The sequence below is a fragment of the Brachyhypopomus gauderio genome, chromosome 16 (genome assembly GCF_052324685.1).
Source record: "Brachyhypopomus gauderio isolate BG-103 chromosome 16, BGAUD_0.2, whole genome shotgun sequence".
Taxonomy (NCBI): Eukaryota; Metazoa; Chordata; class Actinopteri; order Gymnotiformes; family Hypopomidae; genus Brachyhypopomus; species Brachyhypopomus gauderio.
In genome coordinates, this window is record NC_135226.1 from 4362654 (window position 1) to 4382073 (window position 19420).

Below are 19420 nucleotides of genomic sequence, written 5' to 3' on the forward strand. Positions count from 1 at the left end.
ACACGGCGGAGCTCTAACAAATATAACGTAGTAAAACAAATAACGTTAGCTGGACGCATCCGTCACCACTGCTGGACGTAATGAACTTTACGGGTGACTTGGCTGTAACGTCAGTAGTGATGGCTGGCTGGTCGATCTTGCAAATTGGCCCATTTTCACCAAATGTGTTTCCACGTCATACAATTACTGACACTTTTTTTTGGTAAAATATTTATTTCTACAATTAGATATAGCAAAAATGTTATTGACGTTAACATTAAATTTTCCTACAAGTCAGAGACGTCATCTAGCAGAACTAATACGGTGGTACAATAATAATTGTCCCATCACAACAGATGGGAATACTGACGGATCCAACACTGTGCAAAGCTAGACAGTGGGATATTTTTACCTCCGTATATTGGGGGGTGTAAATATTGACCATATCTGAATATTCAGGGGACGTGTCCTCCCCAATAAATGTCATTATGCCTTTTCTACAGCTCAGAAACTGACTATGCTATAACCCTAGTACAGTATAGTAACAAAGTATGCTTATTTTCTTGTTTGTTCTTTATTTTGTGGTGTTAGATGATCAGTTTGAATACTGAAAATGCTGCATGAAGCTCTACTGGTCCAGTATATGACGGATGAATGTGGTTTATTCACAAACCAGTAGAGGGCAGCATTGTATCGCAGACAGCGACTGAAATGATTCCAGCAAGGTCCAAGCGGTGCCCTTGATGAAAATGAGGACGAACTGGAACCAGGTGTCCTAGAAAGACCTCCGAGACAGAACCTGCTCAGAAACGCAACACTTGGCAACACCTGGAACTCCGAGTGTCCTCGTGGATTTCCCTTTTTTTAATGGAAAATACTGATAGCGCAAACACGCAAGATTCCTTCATCTCAAGACTCCTTAATGGTGTAGATGAAAGACGCCATCCGAAGGTTAAAGACCCACATTCAGAGCCAGAAAAACAGCAGTCTCAAGAAAACGACACTAATCCCACATTTTACATTTATGCTGTCTGAACGTAAGGAATCCTGATATTTTTTCTTCAGATAACAGATCACTTTCAGTAATGATTTCACATTAAGAAAACAGCAACGGTGTTGAAACATAAAAAAAGCTGAATTCTTTTTTTTTTCTAGATTTTTTTAAATTCCACATTTCAACACAGAATGTTTCAGTACACAGACTCAGAACATGTCATCAATAAAACCAATGATAGCAGGGGGGGGTGCAGAGAGGAAGGACACGAGCGTCTGTCCTGCACGTGCGTCTGTCCTGCACGCTTCTGCCCTTGCGGAGGAGCTGAAGGGCAGAACGGAGCACGCTCGTGCTTGATTTCCATGCGCGCGCAGCCCTGTTCACGGGGCTGATTAACGACGAGGAAGTGCCCCGGCGCTGCTCCGCGCTCGCGGACGCTCCTGTTTCTGTTAACGCGCTCCATTCGGGAGCACTAATGAAAATGCCATCGGTGCGGATGAAAGGTGCGATTAAACAAGACACACCTCCTTCAAGCCCACAATGGCCCTTGTTCGCGAGGCAGATATTTATGCAGAGTGGGGCTCTCGAGCCTCTGGAGAGCTGAAGGGTTGATTTTTGTAAAGCTTTTGGTGTTATATAAAGGGAAACGTGGGCATCGGAGCTCTCGGTGCAACCCATTACAAGGGTGGTGGTGGAATATGCGCGCGTGTTGTCTGTACCGCTCCTGCTAGGCAAAGGAGATCAAACCAGCCATATGGTACAGCAGTTAAAATAGTTTAGGACTTTCTGCACGGCAGAGTGACTGCAGGCATGGAACACACACACACACACACACACACGCCAGACACACATACACACACCGGACACTGAACACTCTACACAACACACACCAGATACACACATCAGACACAGATACAAACATAACACACAGAACACTCACACCGGGTCTTCCTGTTTCTACTGTCAATGAAAGTCAACGAGTCAATGCTTGCTGAACACACAAACTACAGCACATAACTGCATAGCAGTATCAGATAGAGGGTGTTTGAAATGGTGCATGTTTCTGTCACTTTCTACAACAATGCACAGGCATAATATATATAATTATGACTATCACTAAGAGATCATTTAAAAAATAATCTAAGCATTATAATCACTTCAGTCATACAAACCAACAACGACGATGTTGCTCATGACTATAATGTCAACATAATGCAGAGAGACAAAAAATGAATCACACAACGTTTAATGTTACTTTCACTCCAAACCAACTCTCTGAGAAATGATGACACATTGCAAATACAGCTACAGGGTAACAGGAAAAGGTGTCGGTCACTTCCTCTGAAACGGCTCTTAAATGCCTATTAGATTTACAGTCTTAATTAATTCACTTTCATCTTTCTAAAATACAAAATAGAACCGTTGCTCTTTTAATGTGAAAATTAGTACAATGCTCTTTAAACAGATTTAGGCAAAATTGATAAAAAAAAGGAAAGCAAGCAAAAGTTTATGGGCTTTTACACACACACACACACACACACACACACACACGGGCAGAGGGAAGGTGTAGTTTATTCAGGCGCGATGGTCTGGAATAATGTATACAGAGACATGTTCCATGGAGGATTCAACAGCCAAGCCAACACCAGGCAGCTACAAGATGTTAATGAGAAACATTGTTGTTCTCAATATATCGCAAGCCTGGCCTGGTCCAGAGACCCCAGGAGCTGCGCAATCAGCACTTCAGAACTGGATCATTTCGTTAAAAACATTCAACTAGCGAGAATACGGCAGGCGTTAGAACGGAAACTTTGTGGCAGTGCCGGCGAGTTCACCGTAGACGGGTTGCCAGAGATGGCAGGAAGCACCGTGGCCACGTGAATTTCGTCGGCGGATGTGCACACGTCACCGATGCTGTACAGCTGCAGAATCCACCAGTGCTCCCAGTACGAGACGTACAGCCCCATTTCCTCATGAAATAACACAACACACAGGGAGGCCGGACAGGAGGTGCCGGAGGCTGCTAATGTACTCTGTACTCATTAGGTAGTGATTTCAAAGGAAAGTATTCACCATCCCGACGGACATTACAACACACGCTTCAGTCCCTCACGCTACGCTTCCACTCAGAAACATCATACTACCTCACAACAGAGCTCAGCTCTCCCTCTCATCACACACTCAGACTAACACGAGTGTTAATAAATCACACACTCCTCAGTGTTTAAAGAAAAGGGTTGTTTAAGCACCACACTCAGTAAATGGATCTTAATTCTCATTTTTAATAGCACTTGATGGAATTTATTACAATAAATATAAGCAAACATTTTAAAATTAGTTTTCCAGGGTACATTTGATATTGATATGTAATTAGACATATTTGGTGTGGCTTTCAAGAGCAATTTCAGTGGTAGTAATAAAGTGAAACGGTCTAATCAATCTAATCATTGCTACTGGTGTTTCTACACAGAAACGTGGGATTTGGCAACCACTGCATATGACTACAATCACCAATATATTAATTGAAAAGTCACCCAGCTACCCATTACATTAAACAGGACAGAACAGAGCACACTTCGCCCGCACAATTTACTCCTGTTCACAAAGAAGCAGATTCTGGTGGAGAGACTCAGAGAAACTGTACAGGGCACACAGGTCAGAGGGAGGGTAAAACATACAAAAAGGTCAGAAGGAGGGGCCAACACACAGGGGTCAGAGGGAGGGGCCAACACACAGGGGTCAGAGGGAGGGGCCAACACGCACACAAGCAGATGGGTGAAGTGCATCGATTTGTCCATCAGCCGGTAAATCAGCGATCGTGTTTCAGTTGCAGTAGTCGATTTCCTCATTGGCCAGAACAACAGCGCTTCTACACGGAATGTAAACCTGAGAGAGAGAGAGGGAGAAAGAGAGAGAGAGAGAGAGAGAGGGGGTAGAAGAGAGAGCACAAGAAAGAGGACGAGAAAAAAAAGTAAAGGGTGGATCAGTAATACTTACAAATTCACTGCTGTGAGCAGACCCCTCGGTTCACTGTTAGATGTTTCCCTGTGACACACACCATTACCAGCCACCTTTACAGAAGCCCCACTTCATCACACACTTACTGCCCATCGGGCTCCAAGCACAGCTTGTGGTAGCTCTTAATAAATAGTCGTTTCTGACCACAGAACCACTGCCGGCTGGATATTTTTGGGTGGCAAACTACTCCGAAACCAGTAGTGACACTGACATAACAAAATCCATCAGCACTGCTGCGTGTGATGATTCTGGCACAGCTGCTCCACAGGCCCGCCGGGCCCTGCTGTTCTAGGGGCGTCGCCGCGCCGGGTGGGCCGGACTCAAACACGTCTCCAGCAACAGACCGGGCCGAGGACGGCCGCGCAACGCGCTCCCAGAGCACGCGTGCCCGGCACGACGGGCCGACTCGGAACACCTGAAAGCGTAACGGGTTATCAAAAGGAATTTTAAATTTAAAAGCTCCCGTTTCATCTTAAATAGCTAATTTGTAGAACCGATACACAAAAACTCTTATTAGCATGATGGAAGGAGAAGTGAACTAACACTGCTGGTTTTCCTCTGGTGTTTTTTTTTTTTACATCAATCCTTTAATGGATTCTGCTGGAGAGGCCCGTTTGCTGCAGGCAGGGTGAACCTCCTGAGCCCGAGAGCCTGTTCTCCCTCACACGCAGCATGACGCCATGACAAAGCCCTCATCGCTGCTGTTAAGATCGTAATAGCGCTATCTCCGTCAGCACGCCGCAGCCTGGGTAGATGCGTTTCGCAGGTCTCGGGGAAGATCACGTTCTGCACGCTGCTGCTGCTGCACTGCTGATACGAGCCTTCAGACACGTAGAACTGACATTTCAGCTTTCAGCTGACGACCTGCAACCATTCGACTCGTTTAGCGTTTATTTATTTGTTTGTTTAAACCTGTTTTATTCCTTCGTCAATAGCAGTCGGAGCTGCAAGTCTGTACCAGTGTACAGCCACACTCCTCCCGCCCACTAACCGATAGCCAATCAGCGTCGTCCAGCTTGTGAACGTGTGTGGAGGAGAGCAGGACATATCTGAGTGTACATGTCCGAGCAGGAAACCTGCTGTCCCGCTACGCTGATATCATCCTGATATGAAAGTGTCACCTCGGTTGTGAGGTTCAGTTCCAGGGCACTGTAAGTGGCAGAGAGAAGGTGGTGGAAAGGTAGGGAGACAGAGAGACAGGGAGAGAGGGAGACAGGCGAAGATAGGGAGAAAGGAAAAGACAGGGACAGGGGAATACTCTCCCTCCTCTCAATACTCTCCTTTCTCCTCTCAATACTCTCTCCCTTCCTCTCAATACTCTCCCTCCTATGCTCAATACTCTCTCTCCTCCTATTAATACTCTCCTTTCTCCTCTCAATACTCTCCCTCCTACTCTCAATACTCTCCCTCCTACTCTCAATACTCTCCTTTCTCCGCTCAATACTCTCCTTTCTCCGCTCAATACTCTCCCTCCTCCTCTCAATACTCTCTTTTCTCCCTCTTCTTCTCAATACTCTCCCTCCTGTTCTCAGATAATAATGGAAAGAAAAATTGTGGCTGTGTGTGTGTGTGTTTTACCTAGAAGGTCATGTTAAGGCCAAAATCTCTTTTGTAAGACATATGATGGTTTGTGGTGTGGGTGCGAGTTGTCAGGGATCAGTTGAAGGTCTGTAGAAGGCTGATGGTCTGGTGTGTCTTTAGGATTTATTACCTAATGTGAAGGTTGAAACCAAGAACACTGATCTGGCACGTGTACTGCACCTGTGCTGTCAGACACCCTCCAGACCCCCTCCAGACCCCCTCCAGACGCCTGTTCTTCCTTTCAAGTCTGGAGTCATAGTGACCGTGTCCACGAGGCATCTGCAGCTCGGCGGAGACACTGGAGAGTGGTCCCCAACAGCACAGAGCTCAAAACCAACTCCTACAACACTGTACAACACCCTAAAACACTGTACAACACCCTACAACACTGTACAACACCCTAAAAAAACAACACCCTACAACACTGTACAACACCCTACAACACTGTACAACACTACAACACCATACAACACACAACAACGTACAACACCCTACAACACTGTACAACACTACAACACCATACAACACCACACCCTAAAACACCATACAACACACAACACCCTAAAACACCATACAACACACAACACCCTACAACACTGTACAACACTGCACAACACCACACAACACTGTACAACACAACAGTGCACAACACCCTACAACACTGTACAACACTACAACACCATACAACACCGTACAACACAACACCCTAAAACACCATACAACACACAACACCCTAAAACACCATACAACACACAACACCCTACAACACTGTACAACACTGCACAACACCACACAACACTGTACAACACAACAGTGCACAACACCCTACAACACTGTACAACACTACAACACCATACAACACACAACACCGTACAAGACAACACTGCACAACACCATACAACACCCTACAACACTGTACAACACTACAACACCATACAACACTGTACAACACTACAACACACAACAACGTACAACACCCCACAAGACAACACACTACAACACTGCACAACACACTACAAAACTGTACAACACCCTAAAACACTGTACAACACCCTACAACACCCTAAAAAAACACCCTACAACACTGTACAACACCCTACAACACTGTACAACACTACAACACCATACAACACTGTACAACACTACAACACCATACAACACACAACACCGTACAAGACAACACTGCACAACACCATACAACACCCTACAACACTGTACAACACCATACAACACTGTACAACACTACAACACCATACAACACACAACAACGTACAACACCCCACAAGACAACACACTACAACACTGCACAACACACTACAAAACTGTACAACACACTACAACACTGCACAACACACTACAAAACTGTACAACACACTACAACACCGCACAACACTGTGCAACCCCCTACAAAACTGTACAACACACAACACCCTAAAACACCATACAACACACAACACTGCACACCACCCTACAACACTGCACAACACACTACAAAATTGTATAACACACAACACCCTAAAACACCATACAACACCCTACAACACCTCACAGCACACTACAACACCTCACAGCACACTACAACACCGCACAGCACACTACAACACCGCACAACACACTTTAACACTACAACACCGTACAACACCCTACAAGACACAACACACTACAACACTGCACAACACACAACACCCTAAAACACACTACAACACCATTCAACACACAACACCCTAAAACACCAGACAACACCGCACAACACATTACAAAACTGTATAACACACAACACCCTAAAACACACAATACCGCACAATACCCTACAACACACTAGAACACCATACAACACACAACACCGTACAACACTCTACAAGACACAACACACTACAACATTGCACAACATCATACAACACACAACACCCTAAAACACACTACAACACCCTAAAACACTCTACAACACCCTAAAACACTCTACAACACACAACAACACTGTACAACACACGGCAACACTGTACAACACACGACCACACAACACTGCACAACACACTACAACACACGACAACACACTACAACACTAAACTCACATTTTTATAGTTCTCAGCTCAACCCAAACTCCATCCATCTCTCCCCTCCTCTCTCCATCTCCCCCTCCCTCTTGTAATTGTACTGATCTATAGTTTATATAATATGTGACTCAGTGAGTACGCCCCCCCCTCACATAGCAGGTCTTTAGACCGCATGAGGAAGAAATCTCATCTGGAGTGAAGACCACGTTCACAAAGAGATGAAGAAACACTGCAGTTCAAGGTCACATGACCTACTGTCATCACATCATCCGCTAGCAACCCACTGTAAAACGCCCGACGCACGTGCTTTTATTAACGTGATTAATGATCAGACCAGGACACACGACTTTACCAATTACCGCACAAAAGTCATTTAAAAAACAGTTTACTTGATGAAGTTTACTTCTGTAAGAGATTCAAACAAGAATAAGGACCATTAGGATGAATGCAGGACAAATAGGAAATAAACCTTTTCACTATACAGCACATCATCCATCCATCCTGACCTCCAACCCCCAAACATAACACACTGAATACTGAAGTGTGTCGCATATTCAGAGATGTAGAACTGCTCATTTCTCTCTCACCAGACGTCCACGGGGGGAAATGCAGTGAGCACACAGCAGCGCATCAGACCGAGGGAATCAGACCGAGGGAATCAACTGCAGAGCCTACGAAGCCCAGAGCAGCCAGCGCAGACAGAGCAGCCAGCGCAGACAGAGCAGACAGTGTGTCGGTGGTGTCGCAAGCGTGAGACACACGTCGCTGGCGATGCGTGGAGAAGGTGAACGAGGGTTTAGCGTCCCTCACCGGGAGGGGGAGGCCGTGCTGACACAGCGGGAGCAGGAGGAGAGGAGAACACGCCGGCTCGGCCTTTGAAGCCGAGGCCCTTAAATAAGTCATGGAGAAAAAGTGCATGGGTGTAAAAGGACCTTTTATTGTAAGAACCTGGCAGCTGGGAGCGTGATTAATTCCCGTCACACGGAGGCCGAGGGAGACGCGGCGTCTCTCGCAGATCTGGAGGAGATCTCGCGGAGACGCGCCTCCGTGCCGCTGCGAGCGGCTCCCGCTGACGGCCCGTGGGGATGAGATTAGACAGACTTGTACGACTACATTCGGCACTTAGCTGCAGCCGGGCAGGAGCACGACGGAAGGGCTGGAATTAATAAAAAAGTTGGAAGAAAGAAAAAAGGGAATGCATAATTTCTTTTTTTTTCTTGGGGGGGAGGGGTTTAACTGATGAAAGCTGCTTTAATACAGCGGAGAACTGAAGCAGAGATAAAGGAGGAGCAGGGCTAGGATCAGGACTAGGAGTAGGAGTAGGATCAGGGCTAGGATCAGGGCTAGGAGTAGGACTATGAGTAGGACTAGGATCAGGACTAGGATCAGGGCTAGGATCAGGGCTAGGATCAGGGCTAGGATCAGGGCTAGGAGTAGGACTAGGAGTAGGACTAGGATCAGGGCTAGGATCAGGGCTAGGAGTAGGGCTAGGATCAGGGCTAGGATCAGGGCTAGGATGAGGACTAGGAGTAGGACTAGGAGCAGGACTAGGAGCAGGACTAGGAGCAGGATGTGAGGAACTGTCCTGTTCCACATGAAGATAAAGATGTGTTTATACCTTTACTAAAACATGGTTCTCTCCAGATGAATGAAGAATTACGAGAGAAACATCTGAACATCCCTCCAGTTTTACACTTACATAATCTGACAAACTACTTTAATCTTAGTGGCTTCTTAAAAGGGGCGGTTGAACAAGCCAGCGTCTTCACAAGGAATCACGATGGCGACCTCTGAACTGCAAACCTTCACAACTTGAGCCCCAGCAGTAAAGTCTCCATTAAAGAACACTGTTAACTTGAACAGCCGTGTGGGAATTCAGTGCAACTAAAACAGAAGAAAGAAAAATACGAAATGCATATTAGTAGCAAGGGCAGCTGGAGGTGTGTTATATCTGGCATTCACCAGCACGGAGATCAATGAATACTGATCAATGAATCCTGACCTGCCTGTTCCCAGGCAGCACTATCAGTTTCAGAACAAATACGATTACTATGATTACTCGGAATTTGAGTAGAGGGATATTTCAACGGGAGAACACTAGCGCTGAAATCGTCACCGCTCAGATGTAATGCAGGGTTCTGTAGCACTATTCCTGACAGCGAGACACAGGGGGACTGAAGACGGGTCAGACAGACGCTACGTGAGGTCAGCCTGGCATTCTGGGACGGCAGGCTAATGTGTTCTTTCAGACGAGCGAGTGGAGACGCACGGTATCTGTGGCGATCTGTGCCTGCATCTCAGCATGCTGCCCCTCAAACATCTACAGGTGTTGAGGGCAAAATGCCGTCCGGAAATCACAGCGTCCACAGTCCCCACGTCTCGGAGGACCACAAGTAATTGGAGGAGTTCACGTTATTTGCTGCACCATTCGTTTTTGCATTCAGAGGATGAACAGAAAGTCTACAGTCTGGAGTCTGTGGAGTCTACAGTGGATTCCATGTGTAGTTTCTGTATCTCTCGTCACTCAGCATGAAGACAGAATAAGTATCGGCGAAGAGCCAACCCCGAGGCTCAGGAACCAGAGGAAACTTGATAAGAGTCAAAGCGATTGACGTGCTGAATTCAACTGCTCCAACGTTCAGAAGCAAGAAGGCGGACTATCCCAAACAGCAGTGCAGACAGTAGCAGATTACAGAAGAAAACTTTCAGTCAATAAAGTGTTGAAGAGATGAAGAAACCCATCTGGAAGGCAGACGCACATGTGTTACAGATGTGCTCACAGCCCACAGCATGACTACTGGGAAACCTCAAGAACAGAGAATATCAGCTGGAGTCGGAGAGAAACCATGAACACAGCTCACAGACGGCTGGAGGAGCAGCTCACAGATGGCTGGAGATGTCACAGACATCTGGGACGAAGCCTTAGGACTCTGTATTAGAGTGATGAAGGAAGGAAACTGTGCTCAGAAGAATGAGCGTGTGATCCACAGGGCCACGTTGGCAGAGCAGCACGACGGTCTGGGACTCTGCCTGCTTGTTTATGGTTGGTTTATCTTGTGCGGGACACGTCCACAGCTGCGTGATGGAGTTTTTCATGGCCAAGAGGTGGAATGTTCTGGAGGTGCCAGCTGGGTCCGTCTACCTGAGCCTGCCTGAGCATGTAGTTCAACTGGGTCCGTCTCCCTCAGCCTGTCTGAACGTGTAGTTCATTCCCTGAAAGTGTTACTGACAGCAGGAACTCACTGGAAGAAGGCAGTGAAAACGAGAGGCTGAAACAGCACAAGACGCCCAGCATGAGACACGCAGCGTGCGACACCCAGCGTGAGATATGCAGCGTGAAATGCCCAGAGTGAGACGCCCAACGTGAGACGCCCAACGTGAGACGCCCAACGTGAGACAAGCAGCATGAACATGCTTTCCCGGAACGCAAGATGGTCCTCCACCATGTGCGAAACAAGACAATTTTAAAAGTATGTCCATTTGTCGAGATGGACACGTCCTTATTTCTAAGTTCTATTCTTGAATATGTTTTGCCCAGTACTTATTAATTCATTTCAAACGTGTGCTTACACAGAGCTAAAACAACAGAAGCAGCCATCGTCCAGTCACTGTGTCTGTATGTTTGAGCTCCGGGCATTTGTGTTTGTGTGCGTGTCATGTTTGTTTGTTTTGGTCAAAGGCCTCAATCTGTCTTCTTGATGGAGCCCAAGGAATCATCTACACAAGCAGCTTTGTTCACTGTAAAGTTTTAGAATCTTAATATCATGAAAATAACACAGTTCATAAATTTTGCAATATGTCTGAGAGTAGCTCAGATATCAGTTGTTTCTACAACTTGACTATCTGATAACAAAATGCCTTGAGGTTTAGTAATTCAGCACTGATCTACCTATAGAGTGGTCTGCTTCTCATTCATTGGACGGCATGACTGGAATACTGATCTTCAGCACAGAAGGTCTTGGTTTCAGCTCCATGTTTTGTTACTTGTTGTTCTTTGTTAAGGTGCTCTGAATTAGACATGATATTAGACCCCCCCACACAACACCACCGCACAAGTGAAGTTCAGAAAACATCAGAGTTCCTCTTCTGTTTCTGCAGTCTCTGAGGTTAAATATGGGGGGGGGGGACGAAGGGAGGAGAGGAGGGTAGAGAAGAGGGGAAGGAGGGGAGAGGGGAGGGGAGGAGGAGAGAGAGGAGGGGAGGAGGAGAGAGAGGAGGGGAGGAGGAGAGAGAGGAGGGGAGGAGAGGAGAGGGGAGGAGAGGAGGGGAGGAGGAGAGAGAGGAGGGGAGGAGGAGAGAGAGGAGGGGAGGAGAGGAGAGGGGAGGAGAGGAGGGGAGGAGGAGAGAGAGGAGGGGAGGAGGAGAGAGAGGAGGGGAGGAGAGGAGAGGGGAGGAGAGGAGGGTAGAGAAGAGGGGAAGGAGGGGAGAGAGGAGGGGAGGAGGGGAGGAGGAGAGAGAGGAGGGGAGGAGGAGAGAGAGGAGGGGAGGGGAGGAGAGGGGAGGAGGGGAGGAGGAGAGAGAGGAGGGGAGGAGGGTAGAGAAGAGGGGAGGAGGAGAGAGAGGAGGGGAGGAGGAGAGAGAGGAGGGGAGGGGAGGAGAGGGGAGGAGGGGAGGAGGAGAGAGAGGAGGGGAGGAGGGGAGGAGGAGAGAGAGGAGGGGAGGAGGAGAGAGAGGAGGGGAGGAGGAGAGAGAGGAGGGGAGGGGAGGAGAGGGGAGGAGGGGAGGAGGAGAGAGAGGAGGGGAGGAGGAGAGAGAGGAGGGGAGGAGGAGAGAGAGGAGGGGAGGAGGAGAGAGAGGAGGGGAGGGGAGGAGGAGAGAGAGGAGGGGAGGAGGGGATCTTGTCAGTGGGTAGACACAGGGCCGTGCATCAAAGCTTGAGTCCGGAAATGAGGGGTTTAAATTTCATGCTATGCACTTAATTTCAATCAAGCCCCTGGAAATAACATACACACTGTAAAGAAAGCTGCTATACTGGAAATAGAGATACAGAGAGAGAGAGAGATACAGAGAGAGAGAGACACAGAGAGAGAGGTGTGATTTGTCCAGTTTATATTGTAGAGCCAGTGTGTGTATAACAAGCTTACAAGAACCAAGTGTCAGTTCAGAGACTCAGCACCTTGAAGTACAATTAAAACTGTACAATTTCAAAGAATCAGTTAGACGCTGCAGATAACCTAAGTAACTTGGCCACAAAAGCTAATCAGCAATGCAGAGACCCACAACCACCTGAGGACCATCACTCAAACAGAGCTTAGTGATCCTCACAGTCTGGAAGCTGGAGAAGCTTGTTCTGAGGGTCTCCCACCCACTCCAACACCCTGCCACAACCACTACAGCTACAACCTCACCACACAGATATTCAAAAAACTTTAACAAGCAACTAGAATCCTTGTGAAAGTCCAAAAACAAGACTCCAAGACAAACTAAATTCCACTCCCAATGTTTGTCAGAGAAAAGTTCCACTTCTTTAAAACTGATATTTTTAACTCTCGCTGCATTTCCCATTCAACGTCCCGAGGTGCTGGGGGGGGGGGGGGGGGGGGGGGGGGTGTGACAGGTGGGTTTGCTTGAGATATTGTCTTGATTGATGTAATTTGCTGACACGCAGTATGGTGTGAAGGCTTCATCAGCAGCAGAGGCACGTGTGTGTGTGTGTGTGTGTGTGTGGGGGTCCCGGTCTACCTGCATGGAGTTGGGACGCTCGTTGAAGGCGCTGGGCTCCGTGAAGAACTCCGTGCTGTGGTCGAGTCTGCCGTGACCTCCGTACTGAAGGTCGTCAGAGTCCAGCCTGATTTTGTATCTGCAGAAGAGCCGTGTTAAGGAGCACAGGGAAGAAAGTGTAGAGGGACAATACAGAAGGACGGGAGAATAGGAAAACAGATGGACAGGGGGACACGGGGACCGGAGCACAGTATACCTCGAGCTGCTACCATACGGCATTACGTCGCTACGCTTTAAACGTGAGCTACATCTCCAGGGATCATTACTACACTCGATGTACTTTTGAATATTTTAACCTAATTGTTATTTTTAAGCTTTTCCATTTTTAAACAATTGTGTCGTACTTTTTTAATGCACCCTAAATTGTTTTGTGCATGAAAACAAGGTCCATGCCCCCAGCCTACTTTAATAGCTTCCAATTACATTTTTTAATCTGCTGTTTCTATATGTTCTGAAGAATTCAAACTATTTGTCTACGAAATTGAAACTGAAGCAATTGTGTACATGCGTTCCTACATTTCTATTCTAATTACAATAAAATGCATCTGCTTTATGGCCAAGGCAACAATGAATCATCCATAGCTAATGAACAAATTAGACAAGTGAATTTGGAAATATACCGTTTTTTTTTTAAGTCAGGGCATTTTTACATCTATGCTAACTGTGCAGTGTACTGTGTGGTGATGTCAGTGTTGAAGTGTAGACTCTAATCTCCTGGGAGATGTTGAAATGAATGGTCACACACACACACACACACACACACACACACACTGAGGTGCCACAACACATCCAATTTAAGGCTGAATTATTTATCCATTTCAATATGTTAATAATGTATTCCATCAAAAACTGTTTCAAACAATAGTAAATGCACACATACAATCTAGCTCTGGTTGTGCTGTACTCAGTAAATTAAATATTTTAAAAAGTAATTGCTCAGACTCATGACCAGAATAAAAAACTATAGGTTAGGCCTGGGACAACAGTCCATACAGGAATAACAAAGGCATGCTTTGGAGAAAACTCAAAATCAGTTTTCATATTTTGCCGAACATTCAGTAGCCTTGAAGCAAGAGCTGAGATGTTCCATGTGAGTGCAGCCTGCTCTCGTGAGCTGAGATGTTCCATGTGAGTGCTGACTGCTCTCGGTGAGCTGAGATGTTCCATGTGAGTGCTGACTGCTCTCGTGAGCTGAGATGTTCCATGTGAGTGCTGACTGCTCTCGGTGAGCTGAGATGTTCCATGTGAGTGCTGACTGCTCTCGTGAGCTGAGATGTTCCATGTGAGTGCTGACTGCTCTCGTGAGCTGAGATGTTCCATGTGAGTGCTGACTGCTCTCGGTGAGCTGAGATGTTCCATGTGAGTGCTGACTGCTCTCGTGAGCTGAGATGTTCCATGTGAGTGCTGACTGCTCTCGTGAGCTGAGATGTTCCATGTGAGTGCTGACTGCTCTCGTGAGCTGAGATGTTCCATGTGAGTGCTAACTGCTCTTTTAAGCGGAGATGTTCCATGTGAGTGCTGACTGCTCTTTTTAGCTGCTGCCTTACGTTCAAAACTCTGCAGGGATCATATCAAATAAAGCCAACATACTAGAAATGTAATTAGGCAGTACAGTTTGAATTATTTTGAGAAAAGGTTGATATGCTTGAAAACCTGTTGTGACAGTTCTGGCCTAAACATCTTCTGTCTGGTTGAGTTTAAATCTCATTAGCTACTCAGCGGTCTAATGTGATGTGTTATTGTTTCAATGTAGAAAATCATGTTTGATTTTAGTAAAATAGCCCAAAACACCATTTCATATGATTAGCTCAACTACATCCGTGTAAGACGAGAAAATAACTCCTCCGGCAGATCCTGCTCGCTCTCTCTCTCTCTCTCTCTCTCTCTCTCTCTCTGTCTCTCTCTCTCTCCCCCACTCCCTCCCTCTTCCTCCAAACATGCTTAAAACAGTCACATATAAGAAACATGCAGGCAGTTGGTTAATAGACTGCCTGAGTAATCACCTCCTCTTCCCCTAAGCCGGTGCCGCTGTTTTGCCGTGATGCCGATCACCTCCTCGCTGCCTTTGACAGCTATGATTAGTGGAGCAGAGCTGTGCTGGGTCTGCTCCCAGCGTAGGAGGATAAAACGCTCCTCCCCTTGCTCCACCTCACCCCACCACACTCCACTTTTATGGATTTTTCCCCCCCAGTTTTTCTCTTACTGATAAACACGAGATAAATAATTTGGTGTGGCATTTGATTTGTTCTCCTCAGGAGCACAGCGTGATCCGACACAGCCTGGCCCCCCTGCACCTCCTGCAGGGTCAACCCCACCTCCTCCCGTTAGCCTTCATCCACCCCAGCACTGGGGAGGCACGGCCCAGGAACCACCGCGACCTCTCACCTTCAACACCACACCGTGGAACTCGCACACGTACACAGAGGCCTCGGAGGGAGTCGACCAAAAATGGTCCATGTAGTTTTCCACGTTTTTATATAATAGAATTTGGGTTGTTTTTTTTTTCTCAACTAACAACTTATTCACAGCCTCAAGACTTGAGGGTCTTTGTCTTTAGTTCACAGACTGAGGTACAGAGAATGGACCTCCCTCTGGGAAGGAGGCGCGCCCCAGCCGTTTCTTTAGTTCTAGAGAATTCCACACCCTGGTCATGGCAGAGCTAAAACCCTGATTATATACGTCCTCAATCTAAAATCCCTTCTGGCGGCATCACTGATCAGGGATGGATGAAGGCAACGCTGGTGTTTGGAGAAGGTCTGCTGAGTTCTGCTGCTCTGCCAAGCACTGATTTTTAATGAGTTTGTCCTGGAAGGGTGAATTCTAATCTTTGTCACTTACCACGGGCTTCATAAGTGTTAAAGAAAAAGTTAGAATAAATCGCTCACATTTTCATTAATGCATTATTAGAGGTCAAAGCTCCTTCACCTTCCCATCACAGTTTGTCCCTTTCAGGGTTTTCACTTCTCTTTACAGTTTCCCTTGTAGTGGCTTCAGATTCCAGCACTACTGACTGTTTCCAGTATGAATGAAACTTTCCATTCTACAACCATCAGAAAACTGTCATGTAAACAGGCGTTTAATTGCCTTCAATTATCATGTTAATTATTCCACATTTACAACCCAGAGCCCAGAGTAAGCCGACCCTGGGGAGAGGCCCACGACCACCGTTAATGTGAAGATGTAGCAACATCAGTGTCCTGAGGCTGAAGCAGCGTTAGCCACGCCTGCACGTTTGAAGCTGAGTGGCTGGCAGGGACGGGGTAAAATACTGGAGACGGGGTAAAATACTGGAGACGGGGGTAACATACTGGAGACGGGGGTAACATAGTGGAGACGGGGGTAACATAGTGGAGACGGGGGTAACATAGTGGAGACGGGGTAACATACTGGAGACGGGGTAACATACTGGAGACGGGGTAACATACTGGAGACGGGGGTAACATACTGGAGACGGGGTAAAATACTGGAGACAGGGTAACATACTGGAGACGGGGTAAAATACTGGAGACAGGGTAACATACTGGAGACGGGGGTAACATACTGGAGACGGGGTAAAATACTGGAGTCAGCAGTGTTTGGCCCTCAGTGCATCCAGAGAGAGAGGGAGGGAGGGAGAGAGAGATAGATAGAGATAGAAAAAAGAGGAAGGAAATGGAGAGAGTGAGAAAGGGAGTGAGTGAGAGGGAGATAGAGAGAAAAAAGGACTAGGGCGAGAGAGTGAAAGAGAAGGAGAAAGAAAGAGAGGGAGAAACAGCAACCTTGAGAGTCCACTAAATGGAAGCATCATGTATTGATCATCACCCATAACCATTAGTTCTGTTACCTGACTGTATCAATCAGGACCGAAGAACAGGCAGCAGTGTGTGTGTGTGTGTGTGTGTGTGTGTGTGTGTGTGTGTGTGTGTGTGTGTGTGTGTGTGTGTGTGTGTGTGTGTGCACATGAATTTTCATTCAGCACTCTATGGCACAAATACAGTAATGGCACTCCTGCACCGACCTGGTAGTTCAAGGCTTTTAGCAATTACGTTTTTGTTGGTGTTTACCAAAGCCAGAGGCTGAAGAACCGTCATCACAGGACATTTCAAACGCAGCAATGATGAGGGACTGCTGGTCCCAGGAGAAGGGGAGGAAGGAGGCATAGAGAGGGTGGAGTGAGGGAGGAGTGAGAGTGGGGGTGAGAGAGGAGTGAGAGAGAGGGTGGAGTGAGATAGGGTGGAGATATAGTGGGGGTGAGAGAGGGTGGAGTTATAGTGGGGGTGAGAGAGGGTGGAGATATAGTGGGGGTGAGAGAGGGTGGAGTTATAGTGGGGGTGAGAGAGGGTGGAGTTATAGTGGGGGTGAGAGAGGGTGGAGTTATAGTGGGGGTGAGAGAGGGTGGAGTTATAGTGGGGGTGAGAGAGGGTGGAGTTATAGTGGGGGTGAGAGAGGGTGGAGTTATAGTGGGGGTGAGAGAGGGTGGAGATATAGTGGGGGTGAGAGAGGGTGGAGATATAGTGGGGGTGAGAGAGGGTGGAGTGAGAGTAATGGGCGTAGTACGTCCCAGAGAACGTTTTCGTAAAGGAGTTTTGGTGTTTTCTCTTCCAAGCCGGTACAGCTGCAATACAACACACCACGTCATGTTCTACAGACCAGTAATGACACAGGGTATGTCTACAGACATGGAGTTCACATAGCCCATAACAATCAGAAATACAAGACCTAATTAAAACTCCTATCAGTGAACATGTGCACAGTGAGGTTATCACTGCCACAAAACATCTGTTGTAGAATATAAAAAGGTGTGTTGAAAACACAAGTCTCCAAGCTACAGTCCCTGTAGTGCATGATGTACAGGAGGTTAAATACCGTCTGTGTATATTATATTGTTGTTATGGTTAAATACTGTGCGTTTTTTGTATTGTTTTATTGGTTAAATACTGTGTGTATATTGTATTGTTTTCTTGGTTAAATACTGCCTGTGTATATTGTATTGCTCTTTTGGTTAAATCTTGTGTGTATATTGCATTGTTTTCTTGGTTACATATTGGCTGTGTATATTGTTTTTTTTTTTTTTTTTTGTAAAATACTTTCTGTGAATATTGAATTGATTTGGTTAAATACTGTGTGTATATTGTATTGTTTTGGTTAAATACTGTGTGTATTGTTTTCTTTCTTGATATTTGAATTGTATTAGTTCTTAATACACATGAAACCAGAAAAGAATCATGGAAACTGGAGACACCAGAGCGGAGGGTCTACAGATGGAGTGAGAAAAGACGGAGTGAGTGAGAAACGACTGTTACTGTGATGTGTTACTGTAGTGTGTTACTGTGATGTGTTACTGTAGCATGTCACTGTAGTGTGTTACTGTGATGTGCTATTGTAGCTTGTGACTGTGATGTGTTACTGTATCATATTACTGTGATGTGTTACTGTAGTGTGTTACTGTATCATGTTACTGTGATGTGTTACAGTAGCATGTTATTGTATCATGTTACTCTGGTGTGTTACTGTGATGTTACTGTAGCGTGTTACAGTACTGTGATGTGTTACAGTAGCATGTTAATGTGATATGTTGCTGTAGCGTGGCGTCTCGGTGGGAGGAGCTTGGTTCGTGTCCAGCTGACCAGTCCCTGAAGGGCACACTGCTGCCACTCATCAGGTTTCTGAGATTCCAGATGAAGCCCAGCTGATCAGGGCTTTAACGGGACACACATGCAACTCACACCTTCTCTAAAAATCACTCATGGAGTGAGTCACATGACTCCGACATCCTCTACGATGCTTCTCACAAGCACAACTGATGCTCAGAGAGCTGATGAGGTTGTTCTGTCAGACGCAGGCTCCCCACTGTGATATGTGCGGCAGGCTGCCGTCCTGGGGCTGGCCGCTGGTACAGCTGAACCAACCAGAGTGGAGCGCAGGTAAATGTGCCTGAGAGGTCATAAGGTCACCTGCCTTTCTCAGCCATCTCATCAGAACCAGACCTTTCCTGACAGGTAGCACCTTCACAAAAAACGCCCAGCGATGAATTACAGGTCTACGATCAGCTGGACGTATTGAAGTGTGTGGAGTGTGAGAGAGAGGGTGGGAG

At 46.7% G+C, this 19420-nt stretch overlaps 1 protein-coding gene across 1 annotated transcript in view; it reads right to left on the reverse strand.

Annotated features, from left to right (window-relative positions):
* Positions 1–3235: 3235 nt before the first annotated feature.
* gbe1b (glucan (1,4-alpha-), branching enzyme 1b) overlaps positions 3236–19420 on the reverse strand; it is a 97742-nt gene continuing 81557 nt past the window's right edge. Inside the window, exons 15-16 of the mRNA XM_076975766.1 lie at positions 13309–13426; positions 3236–3859 (exon numbers count right to left, since the gene is read on the reverse strand). Coding sequence (XP_076831881.1) covers positions 3797–3859; positions 13309–13426 — 181 coding nt within the window. The 3' untranslated portion in view covers positions 3236–3796. The remainder of the gene's footprint in view (positions 3860–13308; positions 13427–19420) is intronic.